The sequence below is a fragment of the Carcharhinus amblyrhynchos genome, chromosome 8 (assembly GCF_965287045.1).
Source record: "Carcharhinus amblyrhynchos chromosome 8, sCarAmb.v2.hapA, whole genome shotgun sequence".
NCBI classification, from domain to species: domain Eukaryota; kingdom Metazoa; phylum Chordata; class Chondrichthyes; order Carcharhiniformes; family Carcharhinidae; genus Carcharhinus; species Carcharhinus amblyrhynchos.
This window is the reverse complement of record NC_137331.1, coordinates 17,402,871-17,425,274: the sequence shown is the minus strand read 5'-3', so window position 1 is coordinate 17,425,274 and position 22,404 is coordinate 17,402,871. Positions and strand designations below refer to the sequence as shown.

General features: G+C 44.4%; 1 protein-coding gene across 1 annotated transcript in view; it reads right to left on the bottom strand.

Annotated features, from left to right (window-relative positions):
• The window catches only part of LOC145346455 (uncharacterized), a 176,480-nt gene extending 156,127 nt beyond the window's left edge, over positions 1 to 20,353 (bottom strand). Inside the window, exons 1-2 of the mRNA XM_080193729.1 lie at positions 20,036 to 20,353; positions 15,510 to 15,684 (exon numbers count right to left, since the gene is read on the bottom strand). Coding sequence (XP_080049855.1) covers positions 15,510 to 15,684; positions 20,036 to 20,113 — 253 coding nt within the window. The 5' untranslated portion in view covers positions 20,114 to 20,353. The remainder of the gene's footprint in view (positions 1 to 15,509; positions 15,685 to 20,035) is intronic.
• Between the last annotated feature and the right edge of the window lie 2,051 nt (positions 20,354 to 22,404).

The window sequence follows — 22,404 nt, the reverse complement described above, 5'->3', positions numbered from 1 at the left end:
ATTCAATATCCTGATTGCCCGCTTCACCCCACATTCCTTGGTCCCTTCAGTCCCAAGAGCTATACGTAATTTCTTCTTGAAATCAGACAAAGTTTTGGCCTCAAATACATTTTGTGGTCGTGAATTCCACACCTTTACCACCCTCTGGGTGATGAAATTTCTCTGCACCTCAATTCCTAAGGGTTTACCCCTTATCCTCAAACTATGACCCTTAGCTCTGGACTCCCCCACCATTGGGAATATTCTTCCTGAATTTGTCTCATTGTTCCGTGGGAGCATTGAAGAGAGGCTGCGATTTGAGAGTGGAGAGCTGTGGGTGAGTAAAAGTGACTTTTTCTTTTAGAAACTAACTTTATTTTTTAGTGGGTTTTTTTTTTGATTGTTTTTTTTTAGTTTGACCCCGGTTTGACCCCGGAAGTAATTGCGAGGGCACTCGGGTCGCGTTTTTTTTTCACCTTTAAAAGTTTACTCACCTCGGGGGTCCAGCCTCATTGTTCCGTGGGAGCATTGAAGAGAGGCTGCGATTTGAGAGTGGAGAGCTGTGGGTGAGTAAAAGTGACTTTTTCTTTTAGAAACTAACTTTATTTTTTAGTGGGTTTTTTTTTTGATTGTTTTTTTTTAAGTTTGACCCCGGTTTGACCCCGGAAGTAATTGCGAGGGCACTCGGGTCACGTTTTTTTTTTCACCTTTAAAAGTTTACTCACCTCGGGGGTCCAGCCTCATTGTTCCGTGGGAGCATTGAAGAGAGGCTGCGATTTGAGAGTGGAGAGCTGTGGGTGAGTAAAAGTGACTTTTTCTTTTAGAAACTAACTTTATTTTTTAGTGGGTTTTTTTTTTGATTGTTTTTTTTTAAGTTTGACCCCGGTTTGACCCCGGAAGTAATTGCGAGGGCACTCGGGTCGCGTTTTTTTTTTCACCTTTAAAAGTTTACTCACCTCGGGGGTCCAGCCTCATTGTTCCGTGGGAGCATTGAAGAGAGGCTGCGATTTGAGAGTGGAGAGCTGTGGGTGAGTAAAAGTGACTTTTTCTTTTAGAAACTAACTTTATTTTTTAGTGGGTTTTTTTTTGATTGTTTTTTTTTAAGTTTGACCCCGGTTTGACCCCGGAAGTAATTGCGAGGGCACTCGGGTCGCGTTTTTTTTTTACCCGACTATAAATTAGACTGGAGGGGTTTCCCGATACTCTACACGGGTAGAGTATCCCAGCCCTCCCCCCTCCCCTAACCTAAAAAAAAAGAGAGAGAGAGAGAGAGGGGCTCTGTCTGAGAGCTGGTAAGACTGCTTTTGTATTTGTGTGTGCTGTAAGTGCTTTGGCTCACAGGGCCAAAGAGATAAGGTAAGTTGTAAGTTTTTTTTTCCTTTTTTCCTTTGGGTTGCTATAAGGGGTAAATATGAGTGTGAGACCTGTATGTTGTTGCCAATGCAACATGTGGGAGGTCTTGGAGGCTCCTGGCCTGCCAGACATCCACACCTGTGCTCGGTGTGTGGAGTTGCAGGCCCTACGAAACCAGGTTAAGGAGCTGCAAATGCAGCTCGAGGACCTTCGGCTAGTTAGGGAGAGTGAGGACGTTATAGAAAGGAGCTACCAGCAGGTAGTCACACCAGGGCAACGGGATGAGGGCACTTGGGTTACCATTAGGAAGGGGAAAACACGGGTGATGGGGAGCACTCCGGTGGATGTCCCCCTTCAAAATAAGTACTCCGGCCTGAGTACTACTGGGGGGGACAGCTCATCTGAGGGAGGAAGCGATGGCCAGCTCTCTGGAGCTGAGCCAGTGAGCCAAAAAATCAAAAAGGGAAGCAGAAAGGTAGTATTAATAGGGGACTCCACAGTGAGGGGCGCAGACAGGCGTTTTTGTGGACGTAGAAGGGAGTCGCGGATGGTGGTTTGTCTCCCTGGGGCTGGGATCCAGGATGTCTCTGGGCGGGTCCCAGACATCCTGAAAGGGGAGGGTGAGGAACCGGAGGTAGTAGTACATATAGGTACTACTGATGTAGGTAAGAAGAGGGAGGCACTTGTGAAAAAGGACTATAGGGAACTGGGTAGGCAGCTGAGGAAGAGAAAAGCGAAGGTAGTAATCTCAGGATTGCTGCCTGTGCCAAGGGAGAATGAGGGAAGAAATGAAATGAGGTGGAGGGTGAATGCGTGGCTGAGGGACTGGTGTAGAGGGCAGGGATTTCGGTTCCTAGATCACTGGGACCTCTTTAGGGGTAGGTGGGACCTCTATAGTAGGGACGGGTGGCACTTAAATACCAGGGGGACTAGTATCTTGGCGGGAAGACTGGCTAAGGCTACCGGGGGGACTTTAAACTAGAAAGGATGGGGGGAGGGAACTGTGTTGGGGAAACTGGGACGGAGGAGGTTCGCTCCCAGGTAGGGGAGGACCGCAGGCAGTATGCGAGGGAGGTTAGACAGGTGGTGGAGATGGGAAATGCCCAGACTGAGGGGCTGAAGTGTATATATTTTAATGCAAGGAGTATAGTGAATAAGGTAGATGAGCTTAGGGCGTGGATAGCTGTTTGGGATTGTGATGTGGTGGCCATTACGGAGACTTGGATGTCTCAGGGACAGGACTGGGTACTTCAGGTGCCAGGCTTCAGGTGCTTCAGGAAGGACAGGGAGGGTGGCAGAAGGGGTGGTGGCGTGGCACTGTTGATCAGGGATAGTGTCATGGCTACAGAGAAAGAGGATGTCGTGGAGGGATTGTCTACAGAATCTCTGTGGGTGGAAGTTAGGAACAGCAAAGGGTCAAAAACTTTGCTGGGTGTAATCTATAGGCCGCCCAATAGTGACAGGGAAGTTGAAGTGCAAATAGGGAAACAGATTCTGGAGAGATGTTTTAATAACAGAGTTGTCGTGATGGGAGACTTCAATTTCCCAAACATCGACTGGAATATCCCTAGGGTAAGGGGTATAGATGGGGAGGAGTTTGTTAGGTGTGTTCAGGAGGGTTTCCTGACGCAGTATGTGGACAAGCCTACGAGGGGAGAGGCTGTACTTGACCTGGTACTGGCGAATGAACCAGGGCAGGTGACGGATCTTTCGGTAGGAGAGCATCTTGGATATGGTGACCATAATTCTATCTCCTTCACAATTGCGTTGGAACGAGATAGGATCAGGCAGGCTAGGAAGGTGTTTGTCTGGGGTAAGGGGAGATACGAAGAAGTCAGGAAGTTACTTGGACAAATAAACTGGAAGGAGGCGTTCTTAGGGAAAAGTACCGAAGGAAGGTGGCAGATATTCAAGGAATGTGTGTCTGGAGCTCTGAATGACAACGTTCCGATGAGACGAGGGGGTTTTGGTGGGTCGAGGGAACCGTGGTGCACAAAGGATGTGTTGAACCTAGTCAGGAAGAAAAGGAAGGTGTACAAGAGGTTCAGGGAATTAGGAGATGTTAAAGATCTTGAGGAGTATAAGGACTGTAGGAGGGAACTTAAAAGGGAAATTAGGAGAGCCAGAAGGGGTCATGAGAAGACCTTGGCGGGTAAGATTAAGGAGAATCCCAAGGCCTTCTATAAATATGTGAAAGGTAAAAGGATGAGAAGAGAAGGGATAGGACCGATAAAAGGTGAGGGGGGAAAGGTTTGTGTGGAACCAGAAGAAATGGCGGAGGTGCTTAACGAGTACTTCGCCTCAGTATTCACGGTGGAAGCCGATCTGGGAGATTTTGTTATGGATTTGCAGCAGATGGAAAGGATTGAGTACGTGAATATTAAGGAGGAGGATGTGTTGGAACTTTTGAATTCTATCAAGGTAGATAAGTCGCCGGGACCAGATGGGATGTACCCCAGGATACTGTGGGAGGCGAGGGAAGAGATTGCAGAACCCCTGGCGATGATCTTTGCGTCGTCAATGGAGACGGGAGAGGTTCCAGAGGATTGGAGGATTGCGGATGTAGTTCCTATTTTTAAGAAAGGGAACAGAGATAGCCCGGGAAATTACCGACCGGTGAGTCTGACCTCAGTGGTTGGTAAGCTGATGGAGAGGCTTCTGAGGGACAAGATTTACGAACATTTGGAGAGGTTTGACATGATCAGGAATAGTCAGCATGGATTTGTCAAGGGCAGGTCGTGCCTTACAAGCCTAGTTGAGTTCTTCGATAATGTGACTGAACACATTGACGAAGGAAGTGCCGTGGACGTAGTGTACATGGACTTCAGCAAGGCGTTTGATAAGGTCCCCCATGCAAGACTTCTTGAGAAGGTGAGAGGGCATGGGATCCAAGGGCCTTTGGCCTTGTGGATCCAGAACTGGCTTGCCTGCAGAAGGCAGAGAGTGGTTGTGGATGGGGCTTTTTCTGAATGGAGGTCAGTCACCAGCGGAGTGCCTCAAGGATCTGTTCTGGGACCCTTGTTGTTTGTCATTTTCATAAATGACCTGGATGAGGAAGTGGAGGGATGGGTAAGTAAGTTCGCTGATGACACGAAGGTCGGTGGTGTTGTGGATGATCTGGAAGGATGGCAAAAGTTGCAGCAGGACATAGATAGGATGCAGGACTGGGCGGAGAAGTGGCAGATGGACTTCAACGCGGATAAATGTGTTGTCGTCCATTTTGGCAGAACCAACGGGATGAACGAGTACACTATTAAGGGCAGAAGTCTGAGTAGTGTTGAGGAGCAGAAGGATCTTGGGGTCCGGGTCCACAGGACTCTTAAATCGGCCTCGCAGGTGGAGGAGGTGGTCAAGAAGGCGTATGGTGTACTGGCCTTCATTAATCGAGGGATTGAGTTTAGGAGTCGGGAGGTAATGCTGGAACTTTATAAGACCCTTGTCAGGCCTCATTTGGAGTATTGTGCGCAGTTCTGGTCGCCTCACTATAGGAAAGATGTAGAAGCTATTGAAAGGGTGCAGAGGAGATTTACAAGGATGTTGCCTGGACTGGGAGGCATGCCTTATGAAGTTAGGTTGAGGGAGCTGGGACTCTTTTCCCTGGAGAGACGAAGGTTGAGAGGCGACCTGATAGAAGTTTACAAAATGTTGAGAGGGATAGATAGGGTGGACTCTCAGAGGCTATTTCCCCGGTTTGAAATGGTCGCTACGAGAGGACACAGATTTAAGGTGCGGGGAGGGAGGTTCAGAAGTGATGTTAGGGGTAAGTTTTTCACTCAGAGGGTGGTGAGTGAATGGAATCGGCTGCCGTCAGTGGTGGTGGAGGCGAACTCGCTGGGGTCTTTTAAAAGACTTCTGGATGAGTATATGGGGTTTAATGAGATTGAGGGTTATAGATAGGTCTGTAGGTTGGTAGGTGATGTGGTCGGCGCAACTTGTGGGCCGAAGGGCCTGTTTGTGCTGTAGTGTTCTATGTTCTATGTTCTATGTTCTAACCCTGTTCAAATTTTAGAAGTTTCTTTGAGATTCCCTCTCTCTTCTCAACTCAAGTTAATATAACTCTGACAGACTTGGTCTCTCTTCATATTGACAGACCTGCAATCCCAGGAATCAGCCTGGTAAACCTTCGCTGTGCTACATCCTTCCTCGTAAGGACACTAAAACTGCACACAATACTCCAGGTGTGACCTAACAAATGCCCTAAACAATTGCAGCAAAACATCCTTATCCCAATACTCAAATCCCCATGCTATGAAGCTCAACATACCATTTGTTTTCTTCACTGCCTGCTGCACTTGCGTACTTACTTTCAGCGACTGATGCACGAGGACTCCACAATCTCGTTGAGTATCCACCTGTCTCAATTTAAACCCATTCAAGTAATAATATGGCTTCCTATTATTGCTACCAAAGTGGGTAACTTGACATTTATTCGCATTACACTGCATCTGCCATGCACATGCCCACAAACTCAGCCTGTCCAAATTACACTGAAGCATCTCTGCATTCTCCTCACCCTCCCATGCAGCTATGTATCATCTGCAAATCAGAAAATAATACATTCAGGTCCCTCTTCCAAATCATTAATGTATAATGTGAACAGTTGGGGTTCGAGCACAGATCGCTGCGGAACCCTACTAGTTACTGATTGCCAATCAGAAAAAGATTCATTTATGCCAGTTCTTTGCTTCCTATCTGCTAACCTGCTTTCTATCCATCTCAAGATATTACCTGCATTCTCACGTGCTTTAACTTTACAGAGTTTACACCGTTGTCTGTTGTGTGAGATCTTGTCAAAAGCCTTCTGAAAGTCTGAATAAAATACATCCACTGGTCCTCCTCGGTCAACTCTACTAGCTACATCCTCAAAGAATTCAATAAATTCATCAAGAATGATTTCCCTCTTGTAAATCTATGCTGACTTTATCTGATTATACCACTGCCCTCCAAAAGCCGAGTTAAGAAACCCTTGAAAATGGGCTCCAACAACTTCCTCAGTACCGACGTTAGGCTCACTGGTCTATAGTTTGCGGTTTTCTCCCCATCTCCCTTTTTGAATAGCAGGCTACCCTCCAATTTATAGGAACTATTCCAGAATTTTGGAAAAATAACCACCATTGGATGGTTATTTCCAGGGCCACTTCCTTAAGAACTCTGGGATGAAGATCATTAAGACCTGGAGATTTATCCACCTTCAAGCTCATCAATTTTGTAGGATGTTGGAGATAGTTGTAGAATAAAGAGATCGAGGGGTACAGGTTCAAAGCTCCTTGAAAGTGGAGTCACAGGTGGACAGAGTGGTGAAGAAGGCATTCAGCATACTTGATTTCATTGGTCAGAACACTGAATGTAGGAGTTGGGATGTCTTGTTAAAGTTGTACAAGACATCGATAAAGCCACACTTGGAATACTTGTACAGTTCTGGTCACCCTATTATAGAAAGGATATTATTAAACAAGAAAGAGTGCAGAAGAGATTTACTAGCATGCTACCAGAACTTGATGGTTTGAGTTATGACAGGCTGGATACATTAGGATTTTTTTTCCCTGGAGCATAGGAGACTTAGGGACAATCTTATAGAAGTCTATAAAGTGTATAGTATATAATGAAGGGCAGTTCAGCTAGATAATCAACATTCTTTCCCAAAGTTGGGGAGTCTAAAACTAGAGGGCATAAATTTAAGGTCAGAGGGGAGAGATAAAAAAAGGGTTGAGAGGGTCAATTCTTTCACTCAGAAGGTGGTGAGAGTGTCTGAAATGAGCTGCCAGAGGTAGTAGTAGAGGCGAGTACAATTTTGTCCCTTAAAAAGCATTTACAATTACATGGGTAAGATGGGCATAGAGGTTTTTGAACCAAATTACTCCTATGTTAGGAACAAAAGAGTAGCTAGGGGAAAAATCGGTCCCCTCAGGGACAGACAAGGGGAATTGTGCTTTGAGTCCGAGGGAATGGGGGAGATCCTGAATGAATACTTTGCGTCGGTATTCACAAAGGAGAGGGGCTTGATGTCTGGTACGGTCTTCGAGGGAGCTTTAGACCAATTGAAGGAACTATCGGTTATAAGGGAAGAAGTTAGGGCTTTTAGGTAGCATTAAAACTGATAAATCTTCGGGGCCTGATGGCATTTATCCTAGGCTGCTTAGGGAGGCGAGAGATGAAATTGCTGGGCCTCTGACGCAAATCTTTGTCTCTTCTTTGGACACAGGTGAGGTCCCAGAGGACTACAGGATAGCGAACGTGGTACCGTTGTTTAAAAAGGGTAGGAGGGATAACCCGGGTAACTATAGGCCGGTGAGTTTGACATCAGTGGTAAGCAAGTTGATGGAGAGGATTCTTAGGGATAGGATGTATGAGCACTTAGAGCGTTGCGATCTGATTAAGGATACGCAGCATGGCTTTGTCAAGGGGAAGTCTTGCCTTACAAATCTGGTAGAATTTTTTCAGGAGGTGACAAAAATGGTCGACGAAGGACGAGCCTTTGATGTCGTCTATATGGATTTCAGTAAGGCATTTGACAAAGTCCCTCATGGTAGGTTGGTTGAAAAGATTAAGGCTCATGAGATACAAGGCCAGGTATCTAGATGGGTTGAGAACTGGCTTGCTAAGAGGAGTAAAAAGTCTGACAACACCAGGTTTTAGTCCAACCTATTTATTTGATAATAGACTCACAAGCTTTCGGGGTTAGCCCCTTCGTCAGGTGAATGGAGAGTTCTGGCCTCAGACAGAGCATATAAAGCACAGACAGTTTAGAGATTACTGATTAGAATGCGAATCCTTACACCTAACCTGCTGTTCAAGACCTGAAGTGGCTGATAATGTGAGTGGAAGGAGCACTGATCACAGTTTAAAGAGATGTGTATTGTCTCCAGACAGTACAGTAAGTGAGGTTTTGCAAACCCAGGCAAGTCACGGGGGTTACAGATAGTGCGACATGAACCCAAGATCCCTGTTGAGACCGTCCTCATGTGTGCGGAACTTGGCTATCAGTCTCTGTTCAGCGACTCTGCGCTGTCGTGTGTCGTGAAGGCCGCCTTGGAGAATGCTTACCCAAAGGTCAGAGGCTGAATGCCCGTGACCACTGAAGTGTTCGCCAACAGGAAGGGAACAGTCTTGCCTGGTGACTGTCGAGCGATGTTCATTCATCCTTTGTCGTAGCTCGACATCGCTCGACAGTCACCAGGCAAGACTGTTCCCTTCCTGTTGGCGAACACTTCAGTGGTCACGGGCATTCAGCCTCTGACCTTTGGGTAAGCATTCTCCAAGGCGGCCTTCACGACACACGACAGCGCAGAGTCACTGAACAGAGACTGATAGCCAAGTTCCGCACACATGAGGACGGTCTCAACAGGGATCTTGGGTTCATGTCGCACTATCTGTAACCCCCGTGACTTGCCTGGGTTTGCAAAACCTCACTTACTGTACTGTCTGGAGACAATACACATCTCTTTAAACTGTGATCAGTGCTCCTTCCACTCACATTATCAGTCACTTCAGGTCTTGAACAGCAGGTTAGGTGTAAGGATTCGCATTCTAATCAGTAATCTCTAAACTGTCTGTGCTTTATATGCTCTGTCTGAGGCCAGAACTCTCCATTCACCTGACGAAGGGGCTAACCCAAAAGCTTGCGAGTATATTATCAAATAAATAGGTTGGACTAAAACCTGGTGTTGTCAGACTTTTTACTGTGTTTACGCCAGTCCAACGCCGGCATACCCACATCATTGCTAAGAGGAGACAGAGAGTAGTAGTGGAAGGGTCCTTTTCTAGCTGGAGGTCTGTCACTAGTGGTGTGCTGCAGGGCTCAGTACTGGGACCTCTTCTCTTTGCAGTATATATAAATGACTTGGAAGAGGGAGTAAGTGGTGTGATCAGCAAATTTGCAGATGACACCAAGATGGCTGGATTGGCGGGCAGTGAGGAGCAGTGTCTGGCAATACAACGGGATATTGATAGGCTGGTATATTGGGCAGATATATGGCAAATGGAGTTTAATCCGGATAAATGTGAGGTGATGCATTTTGGCCGGAATAATGTAGGGGGGAGTTATATGATAAAGGGTAAGCCTATAAGGAGTATAGAAACGCAGCGAGACCTGTGGGTGCGAGTGCACAAGTCTTTGAAGGTGGCAGTACAAGTGGAGAAGGTTGTGAAGAAAGCCTATGGTATGTTAGCCTTTATAGGAAGGGGTATAGAATATAAGAGCTGGAGTCTAATGTTGCAGTTGTACAGAACGTTGGTTAGGCTGCATTTAGAGCACTGTGTCCAGTTCTGGTCGCCTTACTACCAGAAGGACGTGGAGACTCTGGAGAGTGCAGAGGAGGTTCACCAGGATGTTGCCTGATATGGAAGGACTGGGTTATGAGGAAAGATTGAGCAAATTGGGGCTGTTTTCCCTTGAAAGACGGCGACTGAGGGGGGGATCTAATAGAGGTATATAAGATTATGAAGGGTATAGATAGAGTAAACAGAGGTAAGCTATTTCCTATGTTAGAGACACACAGTACGAGGGGCCATGGGCTTAGGGTGAGGGGGGAGGGGTATAACACGGATATTAGAGGGAGGTTTTTCACAGAGGGTAGTGGGGGTATGGAATGCTCTGCCAAGTAAGGTGGTGGAGGCAGGCACGCTGGAGTTGTTTAAGAGTTACTTAGACAGGCACATGAGTGGGTTGGAGATGGGAGGATATAGGAGATTGTTTTAAATAAGGTTCATTAGCATTGGGACGTCCCTGGTAATATAAAAGGATGTGGTATGATAATAATGTTTTTCTCTTTTAATTCACAGGTTTTAAGTCGGTCCGCCTTGTTGTCCAACGAGGGGCATACACGCGATGGGTCGTACTTGGGCTGCTCTTGAATGTTCGAGAGTAGCCTAGTGCCTCATGTCGTTGGTGTGTGCTTAAACTGGACCAGATGCTATCACTGTTTGCTGTGCAGACACATGGATTTGGGCCAGTGTTTGTGGGAGTTTGCGCATTCTCCCCGTGCTTGCGTGGGTTTTCTCCAGGTGCTCCGGTTTCCTCCCACACCCCAAAGATGTGCTATTAGGCTGATTGGAGGTAATAAATTGTCCCTAAATTAGTTTCTCTCAATGTGGAATGTCATAAACAATAGATAAAGGTCATGGGTGGAGGGGGGGACTGGTAATGTTAAAATGGCGGCGCGGGCTCGTTGGGCCGAAGGGCCTGTTTCCCGGGCTGTTTTTGTTCTTTGTTCAAACGCAGACAATTGGGCAGCACGGAAGCACAATGGTTAGCACTGCTGCCTCACAGTGCCAGGGAACAGGGTTCAAATCCGGCCTTGGGTCACTGGCTGTGTGGGGTTTGCATAATCTCCCCGAGTCTGTGGGTTTCCTTCAGGTGCTCCTGTTTTCTCCCACAGCCCAAAGATGTGTGGATTAACTCCCTGGTGTCAGGGGGATTAGCAAGGTAAATAGTGGGCTTACAGGGATAAGACCTGGTTGGAATTGTTATCAATGCAGGCTTGATAGGTCGAATGCCCTCTTTCTGCACTGTAGGGATTCTAGTTTAGTGGTAAAAACTGGACAGCATCAACAAGTTGGGCCGAAGGGCCTGTTTCCATGCTGTAAACCTCTATTACTCTAATTTTCCCCAAACCATTTCTCTATTAATGCTGATTTTCTTCAACTCCTCACTAAATCACATTTCAGCACTTCTGGTACATTGCTTCAGTCTTCACAAAGGAAGACATGAATAAAGTACGAAATTAATTCGTCAGCCATTTCCTTATTCCCCATTATGAATTTTCCTGTTTGACTGCAAAATTTTCCACTGCGCTCATGCCAAGACAAGAAAAATTCCACTCAAGACAACATGGTCCATTCCCCACCTGCCTGTAGCGGGCGGAACAGGAAAACTCCACCCTTGGTCTCCGTATACTCCATAAGAACAAAAAACAGTCCAGCACACGAACAGGCCCTTCAGTCCTCCAAGCCTGCGTCAATCAAATTTACCTATCTAACCAACTGCTTATATCCCTCTATTCCCTGTTGTTCATATGCCTAGCAAGGCAAGTTTTAAAAATGGCTAACGTAACTGCCTCAACGTAACTGCACTGCATTCGAAGCCCCCACCACCCTATGTGTAAAAAACCTTCCCCGCACATCTCCACTTATCTTGAATTTGTGTCCCCTTTTAATTGTCATTTCTGCCAATAATGATAGGATGAGCAATTGGAAGCTTTTTTATATCTGCCAATCTATATTTCTCATAATTTTATAAACTTCCATCATGTCACCCCTCAACCTCTGTCTTTCCAGGGAGAACAATCTGCTTTATTTCATCTCTCCTCGTTAGCTAATACCCTTCATACCAGGCAACATCTGGTAGACCTTTCCTGCCACTTTCCAAAGCCTCCACGTCCTTTTGATAGAGTGGTGACCAGAATTGACACAGTATTCCAAATGGGGCCTAACCAACGTTTTATTCAACTGCAATATAATTTGCCAACTTTCATACTCGACGCACCATTTGATGAAGGCAAGCATGCCATGTGCTTTCTTCGCCACCTTTTCCACTTGAGCTGCCACTTCTAAGGATCTGTGGACCTGTAATCGCAGATCTCTCTGCGTATCTATGCTCCTGATTGTTCTGTCATTTATTTTACAGCTCCTACCTGAATTGGATCTACCAAAATGCATTAACCCGCATTTGTCCGGATTATAGGGACATGGGGGAAGGGCCTGGGTGGGATTGTGGTTGGTACAGACTCGATGGACCAAAGGGCCTCTTTCTGCACTGTAGGGTTCTATGATTCTATTATTTAAATTCTACCTGCCATTTCTCTGCTCGATTTTCCAGTCTATCTATATCCTGCTGTATTCTCTGACAACCGTCATCAGTATCCGCAACTCTGCCAATCTCAGTATCAGCAAACTTGCTAATCTGACAGGCTACATTTTCTTCCAAGCCACGGAAGATGTATTACAAACAGCAGGGATCCCAGCACTGATCCCTGTGGAACATCACTAGTTACAGACCTCCATTCAGAAAAACACCTTCCACCGCTACCCTCTATCTTCTATGGTCAAGCCAGTTCTGAATCCATCTAACCAGTTCATCACGATCCCATGAGATTTAATCTTTTGCACAAGCCTGCCATGAGGGACCTTGCTCATGTGGGTAACATCCACAGCCCTTCCCTCGTCAATCTTTTTTGCCACGTTTTCAAAAAACTGAATTAGTGAGATATGACCTCCCACGTACAAAACCATGCTGTCTGTCATTAACAAGACTGTACAGTTTCAAATGTGTATAGATCCTATTCCGAAGAATCCTCTCCAACAGTTTCCCTATCACAGACGTCAAGCTCACTGGCCTATAATTACCCAGGTTATCCTTGCTACCCTTCCTAAATAACAGGCCAATCCTGATACCTCACCAGCGGCCAATGAAGAAACAAAGATTTCCTTCAGAGACTCAGCAATTTCATCTCTTGCCTCCTTCAGTAACTTCTGCTTCCCTGCAGACAGCAGTCAATTGCTGCGCAACTTGCTCAATGCAAGCTGCTGCTTATTAACTCATTCTAAGCCACAACATGTTTAAGACAAGGCTATTTCTTAATTGACATAATGGGTGCATGATCATTCGGTGATTGGTCTCAATGGTGCATGATCGATTTCTAACTGGTTTCTCAAGAGTCATGGTCAGCTATTTGATTTCAATTCCCACTGCCTCCTGGCCGGCCAGTGTGACTTTAACCACTGCAGGGTTCTTCCTCCTGATTCCCACTGACTTGAGGGACTATCCCTCTCATTAAAATTAGTTTCTGTCACTTTCTATGACTTCCTGCTAAGATAAAAGAATATTTTACGATACCTCCCTTGCCCTTTTGATCAGGATGGAGGAAATATGCTGCCATGCCCTCATGATTGATATCTTCAGTTAATTGTCTCAGGCTTCATTTAATTGTTATTAAATCAGAAATGTATATATAACATATAATATGAAAGTACATAGAAACGTAGAAAATAGGAGGAGTAAGCCATTCGGCCTATGAGCCTGCTCCAACATTCATTTTGATCAAGGCTGAGCATCAAATTCTATATCCTGATTCTGCCCTCCCACCACCACCCCCCCCATATCTCCTGATCCCTTTAGCTCCAATAGCTATCTCTAATTTCTTCTTGAATTTTTTTTTTAATACCTGCTTTTATTTGAGATAAGACAGCATGAGATGTCTGAGAACATGGATTCATTGGTCCAGATGTCAAATTAATCTATAATATCAGTATGTTCTGTAGAACTTCATTAAGTAAGAAGTCTCACAACACCATGTGAGACCATGTCTCACATCACAATGGTGTTGTGAACTTTATTGTGTTTACCCCAGTCCAACACCGACATCTCCATATCAGAACTTCATTAAGACAGGCGCTATCAATGTGTTTTTGCTGAGACAATTACTTTGGTACAGTGTTTCGTATAAGTCACGAAAAACAGAATAGTTTGCAAACCTACAAAGTTACAGAAATTACAGTCTATAGAAAACACATTGAAAGTGATTGGTGTGCGATAACACATTTAGCTAACAAACATTAAAATTCAAAAGAACTCTAAAGTTACAAAAGCTAACTACACCACGAATTCCAAACTTACAAAATCAAAATTTTCTATGAAATAAAATGACTACTTTTCAACATGTTAAAGTAAACAGCACCAATTTAGTACACAAAGCTGAATGTTTTAACACTTGCTTTTCTTTAATTATTTTTGAATTTAGAGATCAGAGCTAATAATTTTAATTTCTAGGAAGGTGGATGGTTCGACACCAATAATTGTTCAACCTTGATGTCTTGTATCACTGGCCATATGTTTTTCTCCCTTGTCAAGTTTGTGTGTGATGTTGAACTAAAGTCATGCAATGAACTAGTGTCCCAGAATTCAACATAAAACCATACTGGGTTGACATACCTGGAGTATTTGATTAATGTCCATAACAAATTTTAAATAATTATCAAAATTAAACTTCCTTATAGGTGTGACTTTAACCACTGCAGGGTTCTTCCTCCTGATTCCCACTGACTTCAATTTTACTCAAGGTCCTGATGCCACATAAGAACATAAGAAATTGGAGCAGGAGTAGGCCATCTAGCCCTTCGAGCCTGCCCCGCCATTCGATAAGATCATAGCTGATCTGAAGTGGATTAGTTCCACTTTCCTGCTTTCTCCCCATAACCCTTAATTCCCCTGTCTATCAAAAACCTATCGACCCGTGACTTAAATATATTTAGCGAGGTAGCCTCCACCACTTCAACAGGCAGAGAATTCCAGAGATTCACCACCCTTTGAGTGAAGAAGTTCCTCCTGAACTCCGATCTAAACTGCTCCCCCCTTATCTTGAGGCTGTGTCCTGCTATCCTTTCTAAGGGGGAAGAATCTCTCTACCCTATCCATCCCCTTCATGATCTTGACCAAAAGCTGCCTTGATGTCCAGAATAGTCACACTCATATCACCTCTGGAATTGAGCTCTTTTGTTCCCTTTTGGGGGAAAGCTGAAATGAGATTAGAGTCGGGTATTGCTGATAGAATCAGCATTAGTGAGCAAGTTATTGATGGGTTAAGTGCCACCTGAAGGTGCACCTCCCACCACTTCTGTTCATGACTGAAAGTAGCTTTATGGGCGTTGGGGGGGATGAATATATGGCCCGGAGCTCAGAAATTACACTATAATGCGACAGTGTAGCCACTCAAGGCAGTGTGTAAAGTTTGATAGACGTACATGAGCAATTTCCATCAGAACCTTGTCAAGAAGTCACAACTGTCAATTCTCCACAGAAAATGTTTGCTACAAGTAGGGCAGGGAACTCTGACACAATGTGTTTCCCATTTGGAAGACTTTTTTTAAATTGCAAAGATATTTGTCTTATTTTTAAACATATTTTTAGTTTAAATTCCTTTGTTTGTAATCACACAATGTGAGCGCGCAATTGTGTGTTGAGATATTTTCCACTATAAAATGTGACATAAGTATCGATAGTAAAACAAAACAGGAATAGGAACAGCACACATACAATGTCTAGTTCCAGAACAAAAGCTGGAGCAATTTTTGCCTCAATTTACAACATGTGAATTGGGACAATTATTTGGACATTGGACCTTGACAGCTAATACTTTCAATTACAGGTGAGCTTATAGGTGCAAGAGTGTATAAGATCTCACCTTGAGGCTGAAGTAATGTTGCTTCTCTCTGTAAAGATGCATAATTAAGGAATGGCGGAATCACAAGCATTAGAAGGAGGTACTTTAAAGAGGAAATGAATCGAGGACAGACTCTCAATTGTGAAGATGATTCGTTGTTGCTTTCTGTAGGACAAACTTGACCCGTATTGCTTTCCTGGAGAAAGAAAAAGTGACCATTATCTTCATAGTTGTTGACGCTGTATGTTTCACTATACCTTCAAAGTAATAGCATGGTTGAGGTTAATTTTCTTATGGCCACCAGACAGGCTGAAGCCATCAAGAGTAAGGTGAATTTTGCCACATAAGAAATGGGTGATATTTCAATGATCAATAATGTGTTGAAAACCAGCAAAGGAGAAATCCTGAAGAAAAATGTACTTGAATTTATATGTCATCTTTTTGACCATAGAAAATAACAAAACATTTTTACAGCCGCCAAATTACTTGTAAAGCAGTCACGGTTGTGACTTAGGCAAAATTGGAAGCTGGTTTGGGCACTGCAATTCCCCATAAACAGCAATTTAACTGGTCAATTATTCAGTTTTTAAATGTGGTAAATGCTGGCCAGAACACCAGGAAAAATCCATAACCCTTTAATGACTGGTGGTGTGGCATCTTTATATGAACCAAAAATATTAGATTAAGCCTCATTTTAAGAACAAAGACAATTACAGCACAGGAACAGGCCCTTCGGCCCTCCAAGAGTAACCTAAAACCCCCTACCCTTCCAGAGACCATATCCCGCTTTTCCCATCTCATTCATGTACTTGTCAAGACGCCCCTTAAAAGTCACTACTGTATCCTGCTGTGATAATGGAGTCGGACACTTTGGGAACTTTCAAGCAGTTACTGAATAGGCACATGGAGCACACCAGAATTATTGGGAGTGGGATAGCTTGATCTTGGGTTTGGACATAGCTGGGCACAACATTGAGGGTCAAAGTGCCTGTACTGTGCTGTACTGTTCTACATTCTATGCTCAATATCCCATATCTGTCAATGCCAAGATTACAGTTACTGATAATTTACACCAATGATTCAGATTTAGGGAAAGGTGCAGTAGCTTGATGAATATTTGCAGATATCAAACTGGGGCTATAGCTAACACTGAAAGAGAAAACAACAGAATGCAAGAAAACATTAGAAAGTGGCAAATGAACTTTATCATAAATATTAAACATCATCGACATGTTAGAAAATAAGAAACTGAAAGATGTTGAAATCAAAGGATGTAGGAATGCTGGAGAACAAATTATTAAAAATAACACCGCAGCTCAGCAAAACACCTGGATTTCTTTCTCAGAATATAAAACTCATGTTCAACCTTCCAGATCCTGACCAGATTGCACAGAGAATATCATGCAGAGTCCTAGTCTCTATACAATAAAAAATAAATTGTAGCACTGGAGAAAGTGCAAAAAAGATTCAAATGGGTGGCACCAGGACTAAGAGATTACAGCTAGCACGAAGGAGTGAACAGGACATAGTAAAGCACAGAACATGAATTAGATTGCGATCTCCAAAATTATGATTGGAATGCATAGGGTAGATGTGGCGAGGATGTTTCCACTTGTGGAGCTGTGCAAAAACCAGGGGATATAAATACAAAAGAGCTTATAAGTAGGAAGATTAGGAAAATAGTCTTCATTCAGTGTGATTAAAATATGAAACTCAATAGCATTGGGAGTGATTGAGGCAAACAGATAGGTCATTTCAAAGCCACTCGCTGCATTTGAACATTTTTTTACATCGCTGTTGTTTCTTTTGCCTGTCACCTTAAAATCGGTGTCCTCTGGTTTTTGATCCTTCCACCAAAAAAATCAGTTTCTCCCTATGTTCTATGTCCAGACTTGGACTCAGCAGCTCCCCACATAGATGCATGAAACAAAGAATGCCTTAACTCTTCTGTCAACAGTCAATATTCTCACTTCAACCCTATGTTTGTTGACCAGCTGAAGATCTCCACTGACAATTTAGCACCAATTCATCTCAAATGTTCTTGATGCTTATGATGAGTCCCATTCTCTCAGCCTGATTGAGTTAGTGAGCTGTTGCAACCTGTTTCTGCCAGGGCAGCAATATCAAAGTCCAGATCAGTAAATTGACCATCTGCCGTGTCTGACCTGATGAACAGGCTGCAAAGAAGATTCGGCATCGCCCGATCTTTGTCAAATTTAAATGACTTTTACTGAATTATCCTGTCTACTCTTTCCTTAGAATTCTGAGGTGCTTAACAATGACTTAGTCCTTTCCAATCTATGCTATTTTATTCTATTTTGTGTCTCTAGGTGGGAGTCAGGTGACATGGCCAAGCCAACTGAGCCATCTTTTGCAACTGATCGGTCAAACTGGAGGTTGTTCTTACTTCAGTGTTAAGCATACAAACTCACCCATGGTATGCCTGGAATCCTTTAAAGCCATCTGATATTAAAGGCATTCTTTTTCAGGTTTCAAATTTCACAACCATATAGAATGGAAAGCACACTTGATTTGTAAAACCTAAGCTTTGTTTTCATAGAAAGGTTTTTGCTATTCCAAATCTTTTTTTCAGTTGATTGAAAGCTGATAATGTTATACCTATTCTCACATTGAGCTTTTTGTCTATGCCTCCCCCACTATTAACAGAACTATCCAGAAAGGTGAAGTCCTTTACAATGTCAATGCTTTTTGATTACATCTGTTGTTTGTAGGTGGTTTCCTGTCATCATATTTCTTGTTTTCTTGGTATTTATGGCAAGTCCCATTCTCTCAGCCTGATTGCTGATTGAGTTAATGAGCTGTTACAACCCTACTGTGCGTCCAAAAGAGCAGTAATATCATCAACAAAGGTCAAATCTGTGAGCTGACTATCACTGATCCATTTCAATCCAAGTTAAAATACTTGGTTGACTTCCTTAATGTCCAATCAATGGTGAGAATAAAAATAATAGGGGAAAGGGTGCAACTATGATCCCTGACACAAGATCAATCATCATCCTCTGTCCTGACACAGCATCTGGAATTTTCATAAATAGCTTGATGGAAAACCAAATGAAGAGAGAATTTTCCAAAGTGAAGGCCAATACAGGCTATTGAAAGTCTATACAAAATTAATAAAGTTGATCCAAGAGATGGAAAGATACTAACTAGCCTTCAGCTACCCTGCATTATTCACACCTCATTGATGATCCCACTACTCAGAACCAGTTGAGAGGATGGTGCACCTGAGCAAAGTTCAAAGCTAGGACCCCTGCTTTTTTGATATATAACTTGGATATCAGACAGGAGAAACCAAACTCAAAAGAATGGCAATGAGGATGTTACTGATCAACTGCAACAGGAAACGGATAACTAATGGAAAGGGCAGACAAGTAGCAGCTGGAATTTAATACAGAGAAGTGGCGGAAGGGACAGACAGAGACAACATAGACTAAATCAACAAATCCCTTCAGTGCAGAACAAGCCATTTGGCCCATCAAATCCTCACTGATTCTCTGAATGAGTCTCTTACCCCAGCCCATACCATTTCATAACCCCACATTTATCCTGCTAATCCATCTAGCCTACACATCCTGAGACACTCAGGGACAATGTGACATAGCCAATCCACCTAATAGGCACATCTTTGGATTGTGGGAAGAAACCAAAGCACCCAGGAGGAAATTGAGGGGAGGTCTGAAAGAGATAAACAAAACGATTACAGATTGGGATGAGATTGACAAAGAAGCACTTACTCCTGATGGTGCAAGGAGTAGGAGGTTCAAGACTTTGGGCAAGAGATAAATCAGGAATGTGAGAGTGAGCCAAAGCAAATGAGGTGGCAGGGTAGCTAGCACTGCTGCTTCACAGCACCAGGGACCCAGGTTTGATTCTTGGCTTGGTCACTGTCTGTGTCAAGTTTGCACTCTCTCCCTATATCTGTGTGGGTTTCTTCCAGGTGTTCTGATTTCCTCCCCCATCCTGAAAGACGGGCTGGTTAGGTACATTGACCCAAACAGGCACCAGACTGTGGCAACTAGGGAATTGTCATAACTTCTTTGCAGTGTTAACGTAAGCCTTACTTGTGACAAATTATTTCAAAGGGATTAGTCATGTTATTCCAATGGCCGAAATCATGTAGGTTAGGTGGATTAACCATGGTAAATGCACTGGGTTACAGGGAAGAGGGGTGGATCTGGGTAAGATGGGAGTCAGTGCAGACTCGATGGGGTGAATGGCCTCCTTCTGCATTGTATGGGATAGACAACTGATGGAAAGAAATTTGCAGAGCTATAGGGGAATGGGGTTGATTGGACTTCTGTACAGAAAACTCGCAGACTCAATGGGCCGAATACTTCCAATGCTGTAATGTACAAGAACGCGCTGTAGTATACGTTGATCTTCAGAAGGGCTACAGCCACAAAGCCGAGCTATTTTAAAACTGTCTTCAGCAGAGGCAAGCTGGAAATTGCTACTCATGCTGTTTAGGGTTTGCTCCCTCAGTGGGTTGCTGCTGTGTTCCTGAGGCTGTCTCTGGCTATATTTACCTGTGTTACAAGATGTGAAGCTACACGTGGTGGTGGTGGCGGCAGATGCTGCTGCCTCCTCCTTGAAGTTGCTCTCATGTCTCCGCTTTCCTCACTTAAACAAACAGCATCCGTGCTCCGGCCTTGTACCCCAGCCAGAATCACCGCACCTCCCGCCTGAATACCTCTGATTGATAACTCGGCCCCACCTCCTGCCTAAACTGCTCTGATTACCGGCCCGGCCCAAATGGCTGTGATTGACAGACCACACTGAGACTGGCCCGGGCCCAAACTGCTCCGACTGGCACCCCAGCCTCGTCCCTTACCAACTCTGCACGAACTCGGTCAATCCGCCCCACCCAGACCGCCTTGATTGACAAGACAGTCACTCCGCCCAGCCCCGCACTAGCCGCTTTGATTGACAGATCAGTCACTCCGCCCAGCCCCGCCCGTGCTGCTTTGCGGATTGGCTCAGTGCTCGCTCACAACGCACTGATTGACAGCTCGGTCCAGCCCCTTTGACCCACACTTCTCATTGGCAACTAGGTCCCGCCCATACTGTTGATTGACAGCATGTTCCTGGTCCCGCGCAACCGGCACACCTGTCCTGATTGACAGCTGGAGCCGGTTTCACCCTTGGCCCCGCACTGCCTCGAGCCCGAGCTCAAATATAATCACACCAACCGTCAGGAGACAAGAATACACTGCCGCATTATAGATTGCGGTTTTAGGTAATAACAGTATTGAGACATAGTTGCGTCAACATGTAGTTTATCTTTAAACAAATTATGCTTTCAAAAACTATTACAATCATAGAACTATTCTAAACCTGAAAGATAAAGGATAATTTTATTTCCAGTAAGAACTGAGGACGATGGTAAAATTAAGCAGTGTCGATGGTAGTCATGATGTGGAGATGTTGGTGTTGGACTGGGGTAAACGCACTAAGAAGTCTCACAAAACCAGGTTAAAGTCCTACCTGATGTTGTGAGACTTCATTCAGCAGGCCAGGCGGCATCTATCTGGAAGCAGACCTGAGCAGAGTTAGTAGTATGTGTGAGATATTAAACTGTAGTTGTGCGAGATTGCAACAAAAGCAGCAACTTTAAGAACAAAGAACAGATGGCCTGGTGAGGGGGCTGGGGGGGTGTGGTTGAGGCAACGCATGTATGGGATATTTTTAAAAAGGGATTCAAGATGGAGGAGAAAGGTCATAGTCTAAAGCTGTCCAAGTCCATGTTGAGTCCCGTGGGCTGAAGCGTACCCAACCAAAAGATGAGATACTGCATGGTGCTCCACTGAAGTACTACAGTGGACCAGGTATCTTGCTCTCACAGATGCTGCCAAGTTTAGGTAGCATTAAAACTGATAAATCTCCGGGGCCCGATGGCATTTATCCTAGGCTGCTTAGGGAGGCGAGAGATGAAATTGCTGGGCCTCTGACGCAAATCTTTGTCTCTTCTTTGGACACAGGTGAGGTCCCAGAGGACTGCAGGATAGCAAACGTGGTACCGTTGTTTAAAAAGGGTAGGAGGGATAACCTGGGTAACTATAGGCCGGTGAGTTTGACGTCAGTGGTAGGCAAGTTGATGGAGAGGATTCTTAGGGATAGGATGTATGAGCACTTAGAGCGTTGCGATCTGATTAAGGATACGCAGCATGGCTTTGTAAAGGCGAAGTCCTGCCTTACGAATCTGGTAGAATTCTTTGAGGAGGTGACAAAAACGGTCGACGAAGGACGAGCCTTTGATGTCGTCTATATGGATTTCAGTAAGGCGTTTGACAAAGTCCCTCATGGTAGGTTGGTAGAAAAGATTAAGGCTCATGGGATACGAGGCCAGGTATCTAGATAGGTTGAGAACTGGTTTGCTAAGAGGAGACAGAGAGTCGTAGTGGAGGGGTCCTTTTCTAGCTGGAGGTCTGGTGTGCCGCAGGGCTCGGTACTGGGACCTCTTCTCTTTGTAGTATATATAAATGACTTGGAAGAGGGAGTAAGTGGTGTGATCAGCAAATTTGCAGATGACACCAAGATGGCTGGATTGGCGGGCAGTAAGGAGCAGTGTCTGGCAATAAAACGGGATATTGATAGGCTGGTATATTGGGTAGATATATGGCAAATGGAGTTTAATCCGGATAAATGTGAGGTGATGCATTTTGGCTGGAATAATGTAGGGGGGAGTTATATGATAAAGGGTAAGCCTATAAAGAGTATAGAAATGCAGCGAGACGTGGGGGTGCGAGTGCACAAGTCTTTGAAGGTGGCAGTACAAGTGGAGAAGGTTGTGAAGAAAGCCTATGGTATGTTAGCCTTTATAGGAAGGGGTATAGAATATAAGAACTGGAGTCTAATGTTGCAGTTGTACAGAACGTTGGTTAGGCCGCATTTAGAG